The sequence below is a fragment of the Vicia villosa genome, linkage group LG1 (assembly GCF_029867415.1).
Source record: "Vicia villosa cultivar HV-30 ecotype Madison, WI linkage group LG1, Vvil1.0, whole genome shotgun sequence".
In the NCBI taxonomy this organism is placed as follows: domain Eukaryota; kingdom Viridiplantae; phylum Streptophyta; class Magnoliopsida; order Fabales; family Fabaceae; genus Vicia; species Vicia villosa.
Genome location: NC_081180.1, coordinates 211,298,067 through 211,315,435, shown reverse-complemented (window position 1 = coordinate 211,315,435; position 17,369 = coordinate 211,298,067). Strand labels below are relative to the sequence as shown.

General features: G+C 36.0%; 2 protein-coding genes across 3 annotated transcripts; both read left to right on the top strand.

Annotated features, from left to right (window-relative positions):
* Positions 1-3,602: 3,602 nt before the first annotated feature.
* Positions 3,603-8,997, top strand: LOC131644842 (uncharacterized). 2 transcript variants are annotated; one of them, XM_058915452.1, is made up of 9 exons: positions 3,604-3,913; positions 6,257-6,377; positions 6,498-6,668; positions 6,775-6,984; positions 7,481-7,573; positions 7,655-7,768; positions 8,109-8,432; positions 8,515-8,781; positions 8,863-8,997. In XM_058915452.1, the coding sequence occupies exons 2-8, from the start codon at positions 6,264-6,266 to the stop codon at positions 8,740-8,742; spliced, it is 1,254 nt and encodes a 417-aa protein (XP_058771435.1). In that variant the 5' UTR covers positions 3,604-3,913; positions 6,257-6,263; the 3' UTR covers positions 8,743-8,781; positions 8,863-8,997. The 2 variants fall into 2 exon arrangements, with proteins under 2 accessions (XP_058771436.1, XP_058771435.1); XM_058915453.1 differs by lacking the exon at positions 6,498-6,668 and having other exon boundaries at positions 3,603-3,913.
* Positions 8,746-9,653, top strand: LOC131594429 (uncharacterized). Its single transcript, XM_058866554.1, has 4 exons — positions 8,746-8,781; positions 8,863-9,176; positions 9,283-9,447; positions 9,539-9,653. The coding sequence occupies exons 1-4, from the start codon at positions 8,746-8,748 to the stop codon at positions 9,651-9,653; spliced, it is 630 nt and encodes a 209-aa protein (XP_058722537.1).
* The last annotated feature ends 7,716 nt before the right edge of the window (positions 9,654-17,369 follow it).

Sequence of the window (17,369 nt, the reverse complement as noted above, 5' to 3'; positions counted from 1 at the left end):
TGTTTGTGTATGTACTGATGTAGCTGTGACTGGTTTTTATTCTTTTTCTTTTAGTATGGATCTGAATTGGTTATATTTGTGTTATGAGTGTGTGCAGGATTTGATGCTGTACTGTTGTGATTCTGTTTGGGAAAGTGGTTATGTAGGTTGCTTTTAACAAGTGAAGAAATGGCTGCAAGTTGGTGGTAAGTAATATGTATGCAGGCGCTGATTCTGAAATTCTATTTTTGGTTAGAAGTTAGGATGAATTAGTTTGAAAATGATACGAAATGGGACTGTTTTGGTTTAGTTTGCAAAACTGTTTTGAATGAAGATAGTCGTGTGATATGGTTTGAATGTTGCAGGATTGAGATTTGGCTTCGGTTGCGTTTCGTGTAGCATTATGAAGGTTTGTGTGGAATGGGGTATGGCTTGGAGCTTTGAGGAAAAGGTTTACAAGATGGAACAAGAGATAGAATCAAGACTTTAGAACAATTTTTGTATTTGAAAGGTGTAATGTGTAATTGAAATTGGATGAATGTATAGACATTTGGATCTTCTGAACTTTTGTAATGGATGAGAACCTTTGGACAATTTTGTAATCTTGTAAATTTTCCTTTATGAATGACTTTGTGGGCATCTCAACGATGTTTCTTCTGATTTTACCTCTAGATCTCAATGGCATGAAGAATGAATGAAACATGGATAATACTTGAATGAGCTTGAATCGGATGTGAACTTTTCTTCAAGTAATAAAGCTTTTGCAACTATTCCGAATTCCTTCCACTTTATCTTCTAGTCTTATATGCTTGAGAACTTTGATTCATTTGACAAATGTAAACACAAATTCGAATTCAAAGTATTAATGGATCCAAATTCGACTTCACTTCTCAAAGAAACCTTGACTTCAATCCAAACTTCTAATCCATATCAACTTGTATGACAAGCGCCAGTAGCTGAAAGAATAGAACTAAAAGAAGAGCAACCCCATGAGGAACCCTTGAAGAGAAAATATAATTTGAAGCACAGAAGAAGTGAAGATCATGGCATCTTGAATTCCATCTTCAATTAATGGACCTAAATGAGCGCATGAACCCAAAACTTCTAATTCCTTTATTTGAGAGGCAGTTTCACGACTTTATTTGTTTGAGAAAGAATCAAAGTATTAATTTCAAGCAAATTTATTTGAATCCTTGATGAACCACCTAAATACTTGATCTCTTGAGAAGCCCTGAGTTTAATGAAGTTCATAACCAAATACCTTGTACCGAGACCCAAGTGAAACTCAGCTTGCTTTATGACCTTTGATCACATGCTTTTAGATGTTAATGATGCATGAGTTATGTTAATGCCTTAATGGAGGTATGCAGATGAAATGGGAAGTATAAGCCAGATAAGATTGAAAGGGTAGGACAAATTTGGGGTATGACAGCTGCCACTATTTAATCGTCTTATACTCGAAGGTGAGATTGGCGCCAGCCTTTCGAACATTCGAAGTAAAAGAAGATTAAATACCGAAGACCTGAAATTTGTCCCGAGGAGATGGGGTGGTTTTTATTCTTTTATTTTTATTTTGATATCTGCTGGGGAAGGAGAATTTTTGTTTTTCTGATGGAAATATTTACAGTGAGTCATTGGATGAATGGTGAGAGCTTGTAACGTAGCCCAAGGTGCCAATACAAGGTTCTCAAAGGAAATGTTTACTACATGGAAGTGGTCGGAGCAGAAGTATGTCTAGTGGGAAGGTAAGATAGACAAGTGTTTTAAAGGAGATACAGACGAGTATCGACAGAATGACACATACGAGCATCCAAAGGGAGATACAGACGAGTATCGAAAGAATGACACATACGAGCATAAAAAAGAAGATACAGACGAGTATCGAAAGGAGATACAGATGAGCATCAAAAGAAGATACAGACGAGTATCGAAAGAATGACACAGACGAGCATCAAAAGGAGATACAGACGAGTACCAAAGGAATGACACATACGAGCATCAAAAGGAGATACAGACGAGTATCGAAAGAATGACACATACGAGCATCAAAAGGAGATACAGACGAGTATCGAAAGAATGACACAGACGAGCATCAAAAGAAGATACAGACGAGTATCGAAAGAATGACACAGACGAGCATCAAAAGGAGATACAGACGAATACCAAAGGAATGACACATACGAGCATCAAAAGGAGATACAGACGAGTATCGAAAGAATGACACATACGAGCATCAAAAGGAGATACAGACGAGTATCGAAAGAATGACACATACGAGCATCAAAAGGAGAGATACAGACGAGTACCAAAGGAATGACACATACGAGCATCAAAAGGAGATACAAACGAGTATCGAAAGAATGACACATACGAGCATCAAAAGGAGAGATACAGATGAGTACCAAAGGAATGACACAGACGAGTATCAAAAGAAGATACAGACGAGTACCAAAGGAATGACACATACGAGCATCAAAAGAAGATACAGACGAGTATCGAAAGAATGACACAGACGAGCATCAAAAGGAGATACAGACAAGTACAAAAGGAATGACACATACGAGCATCAAAAGGGGATACAGACGAGTATCGAAAGAATGACACATACGAGCATCAAAAGTAGATACAGACGAGTATCGAAAGAATGACACATACGAGCATCAAAAGGAGATACAGACGAGTATCGAAAGAATGACACATACGAGCATCAAAAGGAGATACAGACGAGTATCGAAAGAATGACACATACGAGCATCAAAAGGAGATACAGACGAGTATCGAAAGAATGACACATACGAGCATCAAAAGGAGATACAGACGAGTATCGAAAGAATGACACATACGAGCATCAAAAGGAGATACAGACGAGTATCGAAAGAATGACACATACGAGCATCAAAAGGAGATACAGACGAGTATCGAAAGAATGACACATACGAGCATCAAAAGGAGATACAGACGAGTATCGAAAGAATGACACATACGAGCATCAAAAGGAGATACAGACGAGTATCAAAGGAATGACACATACGAGTGTTTGAGAAGCTTGGTAGATGGACTTACTGGGGATTGGGATTTTGTCTTGAAATGATTTGCCAGGACGGAAGACAAAGGATACGCAACACGGGGGTTGGATCTGAAAACACTACAACAAAATTGATTTTTTGTATCGCCTAATTTAATAGCACTTTTGAAAAAGTGCTATTAAAATAGAAAAAAATACATCTATAATAGCACTTTTGAAAAAGTGCTATTAAAATAGAAAAAAAATACATCTATAATAGCACTTTATATTAAGGCGCTATTATAAAATATATATAACGTGATTTTCATAGCACTTTGTATAAAAACGCTATTATTAAATGCTAATAAGATAACACTTTAAATAAAACGCTATTAATATTGTTGACTAAAATAGCGCTCCCTTCTAAAACGCTATTAACATTTTTCACTTTTTTGAACAAGAATTTTTGTAATTTTGATAGCACTTTATCTAAAGCGCTAATGTTATATTAGCCATCCCAATGTTAGCACTTCTGGAATAAACGCTACTATTAATACTAATTAAAAAAATTAAAAAATTAAAAAATTAAAAAATTAAAATATTAGCGGGCATTTTTTAGGTTTCGCGCACAATACTGAATCTTTTCAGCTTGCCACCAAAATCTAATTGTGCACAATACTAATCGCAAAACTTCTCTCCGCCACCTTCTCTCTGCCGAACCTTCTCTCTGCAATCGTTCTCTCCACCGAACCTTCTCTCTGCAAACCCTCTCTCCGCCGAAGCTTCTCTCCGCCAAAGCTTCTCTCCGCCGAACTATCTCTCGCTAAATTTCTGCCAAACCCTCACTCACGCCGTCAAACACAGCCACATACTCTAATCGCAGGCTCTGAGACAGTACCGGAGTTGAAGTCTTCACCGAAATCTTCGAAGGTACGATACAAATTCTTCTTTATTTTGAGCTTTTATCATTTGCAATCATGTTTGGTTATGTTCGAATCGGAAGTGTAGAAACAAAGGGCTGAGAAGGTTTTGATACAATATGAGATTTATCTTAAAATCTGAGATTTGTTTGAGATTTATAATTCTTCATTGTGCATATAAATCAGAGGTTTTTGAATTGCTTTTGAGAATATAAATCTGAGCTTTTTGAATTGTTCTACTTTACTATTGAACCCATTTTTATAAAATATTTGTCTAGGTTAGGTGATTTTGAATGCTAAAGTTTTCCAAATTTTAACTATAGCTTCTTGCTGGTTCTGGTTTGAACTCGATCCATCATTCATTGTTGTAAAAGATATCAGATTCTAGGCATCAGTTGTATTGTATGGCTCTGTTTTGCTTATAAATTTCAATGTGATGCCTAAAAAAAGACATATCATCAGCGTAACGTACAATTTTTGGTAATAATGCCAAGGCCAAACACATAATATATAATTGGTCAGTTAGTGCAAACAATTATGGTATGTAAATTAATATCAAGAGTGAGTTGTACTTACACATGCGTTGGAATTTCTCTTTGAGTACAGTCTTGTGCTCACTGTTAGTGATTTTAAAGTAGAAATCAGGATATGTGGCTTGTTCAACACAGTTTGCCGGATTTGCGGTGCCAATAGCCAAGATGGTTGCAGGGCCTTCTGCTCTTTGAGCCTTACGAATTTCAGAAACAGTCACCATCTTGATATATTGATGAATACTAGTTTCGAAGGTTAATTTGCTGAACTGGTTGTTGTAGAAAAGGAAAGGGGATGAAGAGTGTTGTGTTGTAATTATCATGTTTGAGGTTACATGGTTTTATAGTGTGAAGAATTAGTAGATATTTGTGGTAGGTAGATGAATGAACATGACTTCACGAGATTCACAAAAACACTTGTAGTATTCTATGGCTGGCTTGATTGAACTGACCATGTAAGTGTTTCGTGGAAAATACCCCAATGAGTTTTTTTAATTAAGACCCTTTCTAGTCAAACCTTTTCTTTTTTTAATATACTTACGTTCTACCAAACTGGCTTGCAATTTTTTCATCATAAAATTATTTCACCATTTAACATGTGTGGTGAAAATTACCCACTTCATAAATACACTTTGATTGTATCATATAAATGGGTAAATTAACTAAGGATGTGGCCGACTTATGTGCAAGCTGATTGATTGCTCTAATTATATATTGATTGTAATTAGATAGGTTTGGAATCATTGACTTTCAAAAATCACATTACACTTTGATTGTATATGTATTGAGTTAAGTGGTTTTTATCATAAAGAAGGAAATGTTGGATGAATTAATTCTTTTTAAGTACCTGCAGATCGTTAATTTCGTCATCAGGAAGAGAATGTTTCATAGATCTAGAATATTATAAGTTGGAATGAGGATAAAAAAACCATAATGTAAAAAAATACCAAATAGACTACTTTTAGGGATGAGGACAGAAGAGCCTCAAAATGACCACTAGACTACTGACACTAACTGAATATGTTAACTCAGCACATCCAGCTACTTGCAACTAGAAGCTACACTAACTACCAGAGACATACTTACCTACCTGATGCTATACATAATTAACAAATGTACAAGAGCATATATACAAGCTGTGGATCGTGCACTCCGATGGTTCAGGAAAAATGCGAATTTTAGGCCCACTTAGAGGCTCTATATAGCATATTATACTTTGAAAGAGTGCAAAGCAAATGAGACAGTATGTTTTCTCTGAAGAGAAAATGACTCTGTTATATTTCAGAAAGCATAATGAGACCTTAGGGATGGACCTAAAAGACTTACAAGTTACCACTAGATAATGAACACTAACAGAATATGTTGACTCAACATATTCATTTACAAGAACTATCAACTACATACATGTGCTACCATGTGCACTAGCTACTTGTGCTATAGATAAACTACAAGTCTACAACTGTACAAGAACATGTACAAGATACAGAAATACATAATCGGATTACTATATAAACACGAACACTATTTCAGTTATTTCACGTTTACTTCAGATTTCCGTTGTATGATATCAATGGTGATTTGTGTATGTTTTGTTTTCCTACAGACACGAAGCTTATGTTAATATAATGCTTTAACTTCTAAGTTTACCATGTAGGACTAAATCCTGGATTATCCTTTTTCTCGTGCTTTCTTAATATATTTAACCATGCATATTAGTGTTTTCCACATGTGAGAAAATTTAACTTGAGACTGACAAGAGCTTAGTTCTATCACCATTATATGAAGAATGCATTTCAATCTCTTCTTTGTCTTATGTGATATAGGTGAAATATGGCTTCTGTTGATGATGAAGGTGGTTCATCTAGTAAGAAAACAGTTGGTAAACGAGGTGTGACCCGGTTGCAAAAAATTCACAAAGCCAAAAGCAATGGAAAGAGGATTGAGGTAAAATAACAATTGAAAAAAATGTTGATAGTTATGAGCTAGTCTCGTGAATAATCCTTCAAATAAATATTATCAAGAATGTTGATTCTTTATTTGCACTTTAATTTTGTTTTTTTATAGGTTCAATGGAATGCAAGAGGTCAACCAATCAAGCATAATAGCAAGATGTTTGCTAGTTTCATTGGTGTCACAGTTCGTCGGTTAGTTCCAATAAGCTTGGACAATTGGAGTGCGAAAATAAATAAAGAGGTTGTAGGGGTTTATAAACAAAACATTTGGGATGAAATTGAAGTAATACACTGACTCAAGCTAGTTGTAAAATTTTAATTCCGTAAATCTATTTGTTGGGGTGTTTAAATAAACTGAACTATGTTTTAATAAATTGAATGGTTTGCAGAAAGCTTTTGTAATTGGAGAGGAACATCGTGCTTTTGTATACAGAGAAGCTGGAAAGTTGCACAGGGCATTTAGAACAAAAATGGCAAGGTCATATCTAAGAGATGGTAAGGGTGGTTTTGTTAAACATCGCCCGGCCAAATATTCTTATTGTATAAAACAAGAGGATTGGGATAAATTTGCAGCGCAACGTATGTCTGAAAAGTTTCAGGTAATACTTTTATCACTTGGTTATGGATTCTTAAAGTTTTGCATAATTATAGTTTTACCTCATCGTATAATTTTATAATATACCCGAAGAATTAAACTATAGACCTATAACCAACAAAGTACGAGTGGGTTGGTGGTGAGTTTAGCATAACCACACAGTTCCATGAGATTAAAGAATGCAGAGCCTTTCAAGTGAGGGGACACGTAAACAGGATTTATGCAATAATAGGATTTTTGTTATTCATTACATTAATGTAGTCTAAAATCATGTTGATCATGGAGTTGACAAGTAAACCACTCATATAGATCATCACACAACAAGGAGGCAAAACAAGTCTGACTAGTGACAATGTTGTCAAAACCAAACCGGCTGGTTCACCAATTCAGCTTATGAAGAAAGCTTTCCAATTTCTAAATCATTTTAACTAATTCACCACACATGTTTGCCACCTCTGTATACTTTTATCACTTGGTACATTTTTTTATAATTAATGCAGAAAGTTAGTAAGGAGAATCGAGAAAGAGCGTTAATTCCTCAACATCCTTATAGAAAGTCACGTTTAGGGTGTGCTCGTCTTGAAGCTGATATGGTAAGTATGTGTATAAATGTATTGTATAATATTATACATTTTTTTTAATTTCTATGTTAATTTGTCAAAATGTATATACAGATAGAAGAGTCGGAAGTTGATGAGATAAGTCGTAGTCAAGTGTGGAAGGCTGCCCGCGTCAACAAGAACGGGGTGATTGATAATGAGAATGTTCAAAGAGTTGTGGATCAATGTGTAAGTCGAATGTTAATATTTTAGACACTATGTTGATAAATTTCATTGGCTGAACTTATAAGTAAAATTTATCAAAACTTATCAAAGTCGCCCCACACAAATGGACTTTCAAAAATTGGCCATTATGTTGCATGATTTTGAGTTATCAATTTCATTGGCTGAACTAAAAAAATCACATGATGATTCTGTGTTCTTGTGGCAGTTGAGTAAACTTTGGTTGTTTCCTTCAATATTATTTTCAATTATTATAATGATTCATTGAGCTCTTCTCAATATTATTTTCAATTATTATTTTCATATCCTAAACTTTGGTTGTTTCTTTCATAATTATCAATGTCAGGAGAAGTTAACAGAAGCTCTAACTGAAGAAGAGAGACAAGACCTTGGTCCTACAGATATATTATTTGAGGCTCTAAATCTCCCAAACTACCCTGGGCGTGTTAGGAGTTATGGTTTTGGGGTTTTGAGGCAACAAACCATACCTGTGGAAGAAAGGCAGCAACCTCAACAAGTGTTAGAGAAGTTGCAACAATCTGAAAAAGTGGCACAAAAGCAACAACCTGAAAAAGCGGCAGAAAGGCAACTACCTGAAAAAATAGCAGAGAGTCAACAACCTAGTGATAAAGGTTCTTGTAACCCTGGATCATTTGGCAACATTCCTGGGGTAATTTGTTTCTTTATTAGCTTTCAAATTCCATATTTTTTTAATAACGATATTAATGTTTTTACATATCTTATTGGTTTAGGGTCTCTTTCCTGTTAATATATATTTATCATCCCCGGGTCGTTGTTTGGTTGCTCGTGGCAAACTATATAACACCAAAGGTAACACGGTGCACGACATGACGTTACCACCTGGGTATGTTAAGGTTAATATTGAAGTTGCTATTGTGCCAAATGCTTCATTGCCTATATCTGTTGATGGTGGAGATGTATCCCTGGTTGGTCATGCAATAGGAACAATTGTGCCTTGACCAATGAAACTTCTTGAATTTGCTGCTGAATGTAAAAAGGTAAGTTACTTATTTTTAACTTGCTTGATTGTTACTTGTTTTATTATTTGATCACTAACCTTAATTAATACAACTTTTTAGATTCCTGATCAATCCCAAATCAAAGGTAAGAATATTCAACACAGTGTTGAATATTCAGTTTCATCACCTAACAAAAGCAACAAAAGGTTCAAAATTGAAGAGTCTCCTAGAGTTGGCGGTTCAACTGGTCTTGCAAATTTACCATTCCTTGATATGTATGTGAAAAAGATGATGAGGGTTGAATCGTTAATTGAAATAAAAATGGAGGAAAGTATATTTGGTGAGGATTTTTTAGAGCAGCTACGTGTAGAGAGTATAAAAGAGATTCTTGATCACAATTGGTTAAGTGCATCTATTATCACTGTATTTGCCAGGTACCACTATTATTACAAATGTTCTCCAATCTGACAAATAAATTAATATTAATGTTATTTACATTGTTGACATATATTAATATCAATTGTTGTCGTTCATTTCTAGATATTTGTATGACAAGTTTATTAGTCCAAATGGATTAATAAATAAGTTCTCCTTCATTTCCCCACATGTATCACGGGAGGATAATCTAGGAAATGCCATAGCAAAGATACTCTTGAAAGATGAGGAGTTCAAGGATAAGATGATTCTTGCACCTTGCAATCTAGGGTGAGATTTCTATTCAAAAAGTTATTAAATTAAAGATAACAAACTCTATGGAATCTGAATTTTTAATGCAATAATTAAATGTTGGGTGCAGGAAACATTGGGTGTTGATTGTCATCAATCCCGATACTGAGGTGATATATTACATGGATCCGTTGAATGGTGAGCTAACAAAACATCAAAATTTAAAAACAAAGTTTGAGAAGTGAGTATAGATTCTTTTAATTTAACATTTATATATGTATTATTATTTATAATAATTACTCATGTGAAGTTAACTTCATTTTGTTAGCGCTTTGCAAATTTATCGTGCTAATAGTAATTCTAAAGTGCCTAAAGTGTCAAAGTCAAAGAAAATCTCATGGCAAAAAATAAAGGTATGTCAAAATTAATGTTGTTTTTAAACAATTATGTGGAGTAAAATTAATGTATGTAAATGTTTTTTTGCAGTGTCCCCGACAAATTAATAGCATTGACTGTGGATATTTTGTAATGCGATTTATGAAAGAGATCATCATGGAAAATGAAATTATGATCCCTGCAAATGTATGTGATTTTAATTATTATTATTATTTTATAAATTAATGTAATTTAATTCTAACACAATTAGTTGTTGATGTTTTAATATTTGAAGTACTTTTCTGACCACAAATGTCGCACCTACTCTCATGATAAGTTAACCAAGATCAAGGAGGATTGGGCTACCTATATGGTGGATGATGTTTTCGGTAAGTTTTTCCTCGACCTGATATTTGATAAACAAAGCAAATATTACTCATGGATTTAGAGTTCAAATGTTTTGATTTAGATGTTCAATTTCGGTTTTTCAATTGGATTAGAGTTGTCATATAAATAATTTTAGTGGTCTATTGGTTTATTGAGTGTTCTTTTTTGGTCTCCAATTGAAATTTTGAAATCGGAAAATACGGAAAATTGACTTGTATTGTGACTTTATTTTGGAATTTTATCATATGTGAGCGGTTTGGTTTACCTTAGTTTGGTGTTTTATCATTTGTGGGTGTTTGGTTCATGAAAGCAAATATAGTCATTAAAAGCATCTAAAATGAGCGGTTTGGTTTACCTTAGGGCTGGACAGAATTTTAAAATCCAGCCCAAACCGTCCAATCCATATGGCTCGTGCATGTACGGTTCGGTTGGGCCGGTTTACCGGGTTCGCGGATTGGCCAGGACTGGTTTTGTGTGGGTTTAAGTGGTCGGTTTCGGATAGCTGGTTTGTTTGAAGTTGTGAAAACTACTGGTTGATATGTGTCTTAATTTTCTATTCATATGTGTTATAAGTCGTTCAAGTAAGTGATTGTCTGTTAATACATGTTTAGATGTGTGTGTGTGTTTAATGTTCATGCAATATATTGAAATGTTTGAGTTCTAGAGTTTATCTATAAAATATTTAATAGAGTTTGTTTTCATTGATGAGTTTATCTGTAAAGTATTTCAAGTTAGGCCCCCTGTGATCTGTTTGCTGCATTAGATGCTACTAAATTCAAATTGATTGGATATAAAATAGTGTTAAATTGGACCTTTTGTTATATTTGAAGGACCAAATGTTTATTTGATATTGCTTTATTTAAAAAAATTAAAATGTAATTTATTTTTTTATGACAAAATTAAATATCAATTAACCGAACAAACCGATCCATTTAAACCGATTAACCGATTAAACCGAACCTGATTTAATAGTATTTTGTTTTCAGTTTCCACATTCTAGTTAGACCCACATTAAATGTTTGATTATTTTATATATCTTGAATTGGTTTTTATTGTACAATACATAATCAATATTTCTTCTATGATACAGGAAAACAAGAAGCGGTTATTTTGCCTAGCTAAATGATTGTACTCATGGATTCAGCGCTTTTGGTTTCGTGAAGAATAGGAGAATTACTTGGTGCTGCTTTGTTGTCGTTTCTTATTTTTTAGGTGTTTTTTTTAGAGAATATGACTTGTTATTTTGGGATTTGGATTAAAGTATCGTACTCTTAGATTGGATGCATGCATCTATAAGTTTGGCTATGCAAATGCCCTCTTATTTTTAAGTACATTAAACCCTCTATATATGTTATGATATTTGTAAATAAGAGGATTTGATTTAAAATGTTATTCGGTATTTCAGTAACTTAAAAGCAGCATTATATGGTATTGAGTTGAATGAGTTTTTTTTATATTTGCACACCAATAGAATCATTCTATGTACAGCAAAAAAAAAATTTATCATATATTAGCGCTTTCTTTGAAAGTGCTATCAAACATGAGTCATATATTAGCACTTTCTTTGAAAGTGCTATCAAACATGAGTCATATATTAGCACTTTCTTTAAAAGTGCTATAAAAAATGAGTCTTATATTAGCGCTTTCTTCTAAAGTGCTATCAAACATGAATCATATATTAGCACTTTCAATGAAAACGCTATCAAACATGTGTCTTTTAAGAGCACTTAGTTTGAAAGTGCTATCAAAATCACCTTAAAACACACGCAAAATGCACACTTCAATAGCACTTTAGTGAAAACGTTATTATAAACGGGCACTTTAATAGCGTTTTAGAAGTGCTATTAAAAAAAATGTTTACAATAGCGGCGCGGTTAATAGCGCTTTTAAGTGCTATCAAAAACAAAAAAAAACGCTATTAAATAGCTTATTTGGCGTAGTGAAAATTTTCCCGTACGAGGGAAGGAATCACAGAGACTAGGGACGACTAGGCTCGGCAATAAGATGACAGTAACCATGGGTGATTACGGGGATATTGATGCTGACGAAGCATAAGAGTTACATTGATCCCTCAGGCCAAAGGCGGGGTGTAACTCTTCAAGAGTGGCAATCGTTCGAATTGCCACACACCAAGTATGGTTTATTCAAATGATTGAACAATGAGATGGGTTGAATGCCCACCCTCATTCGCACTCTAATATGCTCGTAGCACATGGGAAATAACCACGACAAGACTAGAGACGACTAGACTCGACAAGAAGATGATAGTAACCACTGGGGATTACGAGAATATTGATGCTTACGAAGCATAAGAATTACATTAATCCCTCAGGCCAAAAGGCGGGGTGTAACTCTTCAAGAGCGGCAATCAGTCGAATTGCCACACACCAAGTATGGTTATTCAAACGGTTGAAAAATGAGATGGGTTGAATGCCCACCCTCATTCACGCTCTAATCTGCACGCAGCACATGGGAAATAACCTCGGAGACAACGATTCTGACGAAGAAAGACATTGCATCCGATCCATATTGGAGAGAGAAAGCGAGACTTCTTTTGGAGATTTAGGACACCAAGTATCGGCACCGTGGCATAAGGAGATTTGTAGTGTAGTAGCAGATATCAATTGGAGTTTGTAAGGACATTTTTATGTGGGGAAGTATCGATGTCTTGATTGAGGGATGATTTGTATTATCTGGCTTATGCTTTGTATGCATGTTTGAATTTTCTATGGCGTAATGATCCGCTATGATGGATATGCTACGGTTTTGAGGATGCAATGCTATATGCAATGAACACTATATGCAGAATGCCAAATAAAGGCTTTAGTGAGGTAAACACCAGGGAGAATCCCCTTAGTGTTAAGGACCATGTGGAGGTGCCAATAGATATTGGACTTTGATTTGTAAGATGCACTTTTCTTTGACTTGAAGAATGATTTCTGACTTCTCACCATGTGCCACTGGTTGGAGGATTTTCAGTTTGAGGAGATTCCCTCGATTCACCATGTTGGGGATGAGAAATCCAGGCAAGGAGCCTTGATTAGGGAAGTAGAACCTCTCCTGGGAGAAATAAACTCCCATGCTTGAGGAATGGAACAAACTCTCGGGAGAAATAAACTCCATGCTTGGGGAGAGACCAAGGTTCCAGGAGAAATAAACTCCTATAATTAGGGAGAGGACAATAAAACTCAGAAGATCGTGCCCCAAGTTTCATGACCCATGAAGGAAATTGCCCCTGTGGATCCTTGGAGAGATTTGTCAAATCTCGACGTAACTGCCCCAGATTGGTTGAATCTGAGAGAGATTCCTCGACTTGATTGCCCCAGATATGCCAAATTGGAGAGGTCAAACCTCGATTCAATTTCTCCTGATTAGGTACATCTTACTAGAATCCTCAAGCTTTCATTATTTAGAAGTCAAACAAACGTGGAAACAACTTTACCACGCTCAACGGAGTCTTCAAACTCTTCCTCACAGAGTAATCAAAGAACGCATCAACTATTCATGCCCAACAGAGTTCTTTAGAGAACCTTCCCCTTGATGGTCAACATTTGGAATGATTAGCTTTTACTCCTCAGAGTTCTCAAGTCTCTTGAACTTTGGCATAGTCAAGTTACTCACTGATTCTCACCATGGTAATTTCCTTGATGTTAAGCACATATTTGTATGCAAAAGAATGTTAATTCTAAGAATGATGATTCTAATGCAAAGCCTATGTTAGTCTTGAAGTTGTAAAACTATTTATGAAATGAGGTTGCGACCTCTTGTGAATGGATCACTAGTTGACACAACCTCGATTTTTGCATATGGAAGATAAAGCAAGCATACGATACCAACATGGATATGTGTTACGCTTCATTGGGAGTCAGTTAAACACTATCTCATCGGAGTGCGCTTTCAAAATAAACCCTACTTCAATTAGGACTTTTAAGGGTTGTAACTTGGCCAGGTTCACGGTTTTGGAAACAAAGGATTTTTAGGCTCAAAATTATTTGGTGCCCACCCCCTTCGTGATGTTCTCCAATCCTATGTTCAATTAACTCGACACGAGTGTTCATCCCTCACAAGGAATTTGGAATGGTTGAGGAATCAATAAGGTTATTTGGACATGGCGGTCGCTCACCTTTTATTCTTCTGATTCATTGTCACACGACTTTGTTCTTGCTTGGTAATTTCATCATCTTTTTTTTTGCTTCTTTTGTCATTTTTCTTTTCATCCTTTTCTTCTTATATCTTTTTTTGCCATTTCTCTTTTTTTTTGATATATATATATATTTTTGAACAAGTCGTGTGACCTCGCATTATCTTTGATTCGTTGGAGGTGATTGCGACCGCCTCACTCCTTTGATTTAATGAAGGATTACCATTGTGGTATCGTCGTCTCTTGATCTCTTGATGAAATAAGGATAATCATTGCGGTTTTGACATTCCTCGACCTTTTGAAGGATAACCATTGTTGTATCCTTAAATGCATACCCTTTTGGTGAGTTTTGAACACTCGATCAAGTTAAATGAACACTACCCTGCCCCAAGGTTAAAATAAGGGTTTTTGTGATTAGAAAAGAAACTCATACTTCAAAGCTCAAAGGGGTTGACGAGGGTCTATCTCCCTTATATCTCCGGTGTTTGGGGATTTGAAACAATTCCTGTACATCCTCAGTAGGATTTTATTCAAAAGCACACAATTGGAGATTTTGCATTTTTATTTTTCATCATTCTCCCTCCGCTCTTTGCCTAAGCAAGTGATTAGTAAAGTTGGTATCGTAACGCCAAAAACATTTTTATGAGTGAAAGCGAATGGGTTTCTTCAAGACAAACATAAACAATGTATTTTATTTTCATTCAGAAATTAACAAGTTTTTACATGCTATAAATGCTTAAACAAACAATGAAATGTTACAAATGAGAATGCAATAAAGAAACTAAATGAATGCCATTGTTGAGGAGACTTGACTCCGTATGGACTTATTGATCTTGAATACTTTCTGCAGTTCTTTCCAAACACTTCAGATTACTCCAAAAGAGAACTCCAACAAAGTCACCCATGAGTCGTAAACTTTTGCCTTGCTTTAGGGATTCGAGCAATGCGAGTGAGGCAATGCTCAAGATAAGAGTACGTCTTGCTTATCCCTCGTGCGGGAGCCCCAAGCATAGATGTTGGAATAGTAATCTCCATCATAAATGGAAGGAATCTTGTATGGTCATTAAATTGAGGAGATCTACTTATGGTGAAGAAGACCCAATACTCGAATCTTAACCAATTGAAGTTCCAACAAACAGGGAGGCGAATGGGAACGAGGCAATAGAATCACGTCAATTTGTTTCTCATATTCTTCTCGTCTCTGTTAACATGCGAAGGCCATTAAGAAGGAAATTCTGAGAAGAGGCAACTGAGATATGAAGTAGAACCTTGAGAATGAGAAGCATTATGTAGAACACTCTTGATTACCACGCGGAAGAAGATTCTGACGAAGTTACCTAGGAATTTTGTAATGCTTAAAGGGATTCGAGCAATGCGAATGATGCAATGCTCAAGATAAGAATACGTCTTGCTTATCCCTCGATCGGGAGCCCCAAGAAACTTCCACACACGTACAGGAGATGATTACCTTTTTAGCTTCAATATCCAAACCAATCAGAGTGAGAGTAATTGACCTTTGCAGTTTTTGACATCAGGCACTAAGCACAAACAAATAATGTCTAACTCAACAGAGTCACAACCTTCTATGACTTTCAACCTTTTCTCCAAGAGGTGGAATCTTTTGTCAATTTCAATACTCGAGAACCTTGAAGACTCTAATTTCTAAATTGTTCTCATCTCAGTCAAAACCCCCACGAAGTTGTTCCAATGATAACTTTCAAGCACATAGCGGTGAGAAGTCAACTTTGTTGCTAAAGTCAGAACTTGAGTAGAAAGGGCCCCATAAGCTTCTGAGAGAACCATGAAATGCATGATAGTATGAATGCAATGTGTTTCATTTCCAAGGGATCCTAAAGTCTTTCCACACACCTTTTTTTTTCTTCTTTTTTTTTTATCTCTTTTTTGAAATCAAGGCCTTGTTTTATATGGAGTATCTTTTCTTTTCTTTTTTTCTGCTTTTCTATTTCCTTTTTTTTTTTGGAAATAGACTTTAGGATCCCCCACAAATGAAGTGGATGAAGGAATGATGTTATGCAATGCAAAGGCATGGTATTAAGGTCCATATAATCTGAGTAGCAATCTGTGCAATCCTCTGAACGACTGATGTAAAACCTCCTTGCAGGCCAAATGTCACAGGATCAAAGGTTCGACGCCTTTTTGGAATACCAGAATATCAAGCACCATGAGAACAGACCAAATAAAGGTCCGACCTCAAATATGAAGAGCCAAAGGTATGTAGGAGTCAAGGTTTCCTGTCCCACCCCAATCTCATAGGTATGTGGTCTAGACACGGACAAGTGGTCCCTAATGGTCACCAGGGTCTACAGTTCCCATGGGGTACAAAGTGTTTGAGGCAACAAGCGTGCCAGACACAGTGTTCCATGAAAGAACCTCGCCCAGTTGTGGTACCCCATGTCAAACTCGATCATAGCAAGCGCTACGGGAGTCAACATGAGCATCCACGCTAATCCTATGTGTCACTGGCCTGGGTAGTGGGCCTTTTACCTCACACAAACCCCCCACCTGCAAAACAACACAGAAAAATATGTGGCCCCCACGGGGACCCATAATATAGTCCAGATGCATGCGGAAAGTAAACATGATATGCAAACAAGAAATAGACATGCAAACATATATACAATATATAGACATAAAAATAAACAAAGAAACACCCAATAAAAGAAACAAACAAAGGCTAGGATCGACTTGCTTAGGTAATCCCCAGCAGAGTCGCCAGCTGTCGCACGCTCGCGAAAAATGAACAGAGTCGCCACCAATATATTTATCCCATAAGGGAAAGGAATATCAGAAAACCTAACAAAGGAAGGAACAGGGTCTTGCGACCAGAGAATCTAGGTACGGGAGTCGGTTACGCGAGGGGAAGGTATTAGCACCCCTCGCGCCCATCGTACTCGATGGTATCCACCTATGTTTGTTTCTATCTAAAGGGTGTGTACTATGTCTACCTATATGTGAATGCATGCAAAAGGAAATACGGGGAAAAGAAGGAATTATTTACAAATGTGCTCGTTCAAGCCCCGCGACTTGATGCCTACGT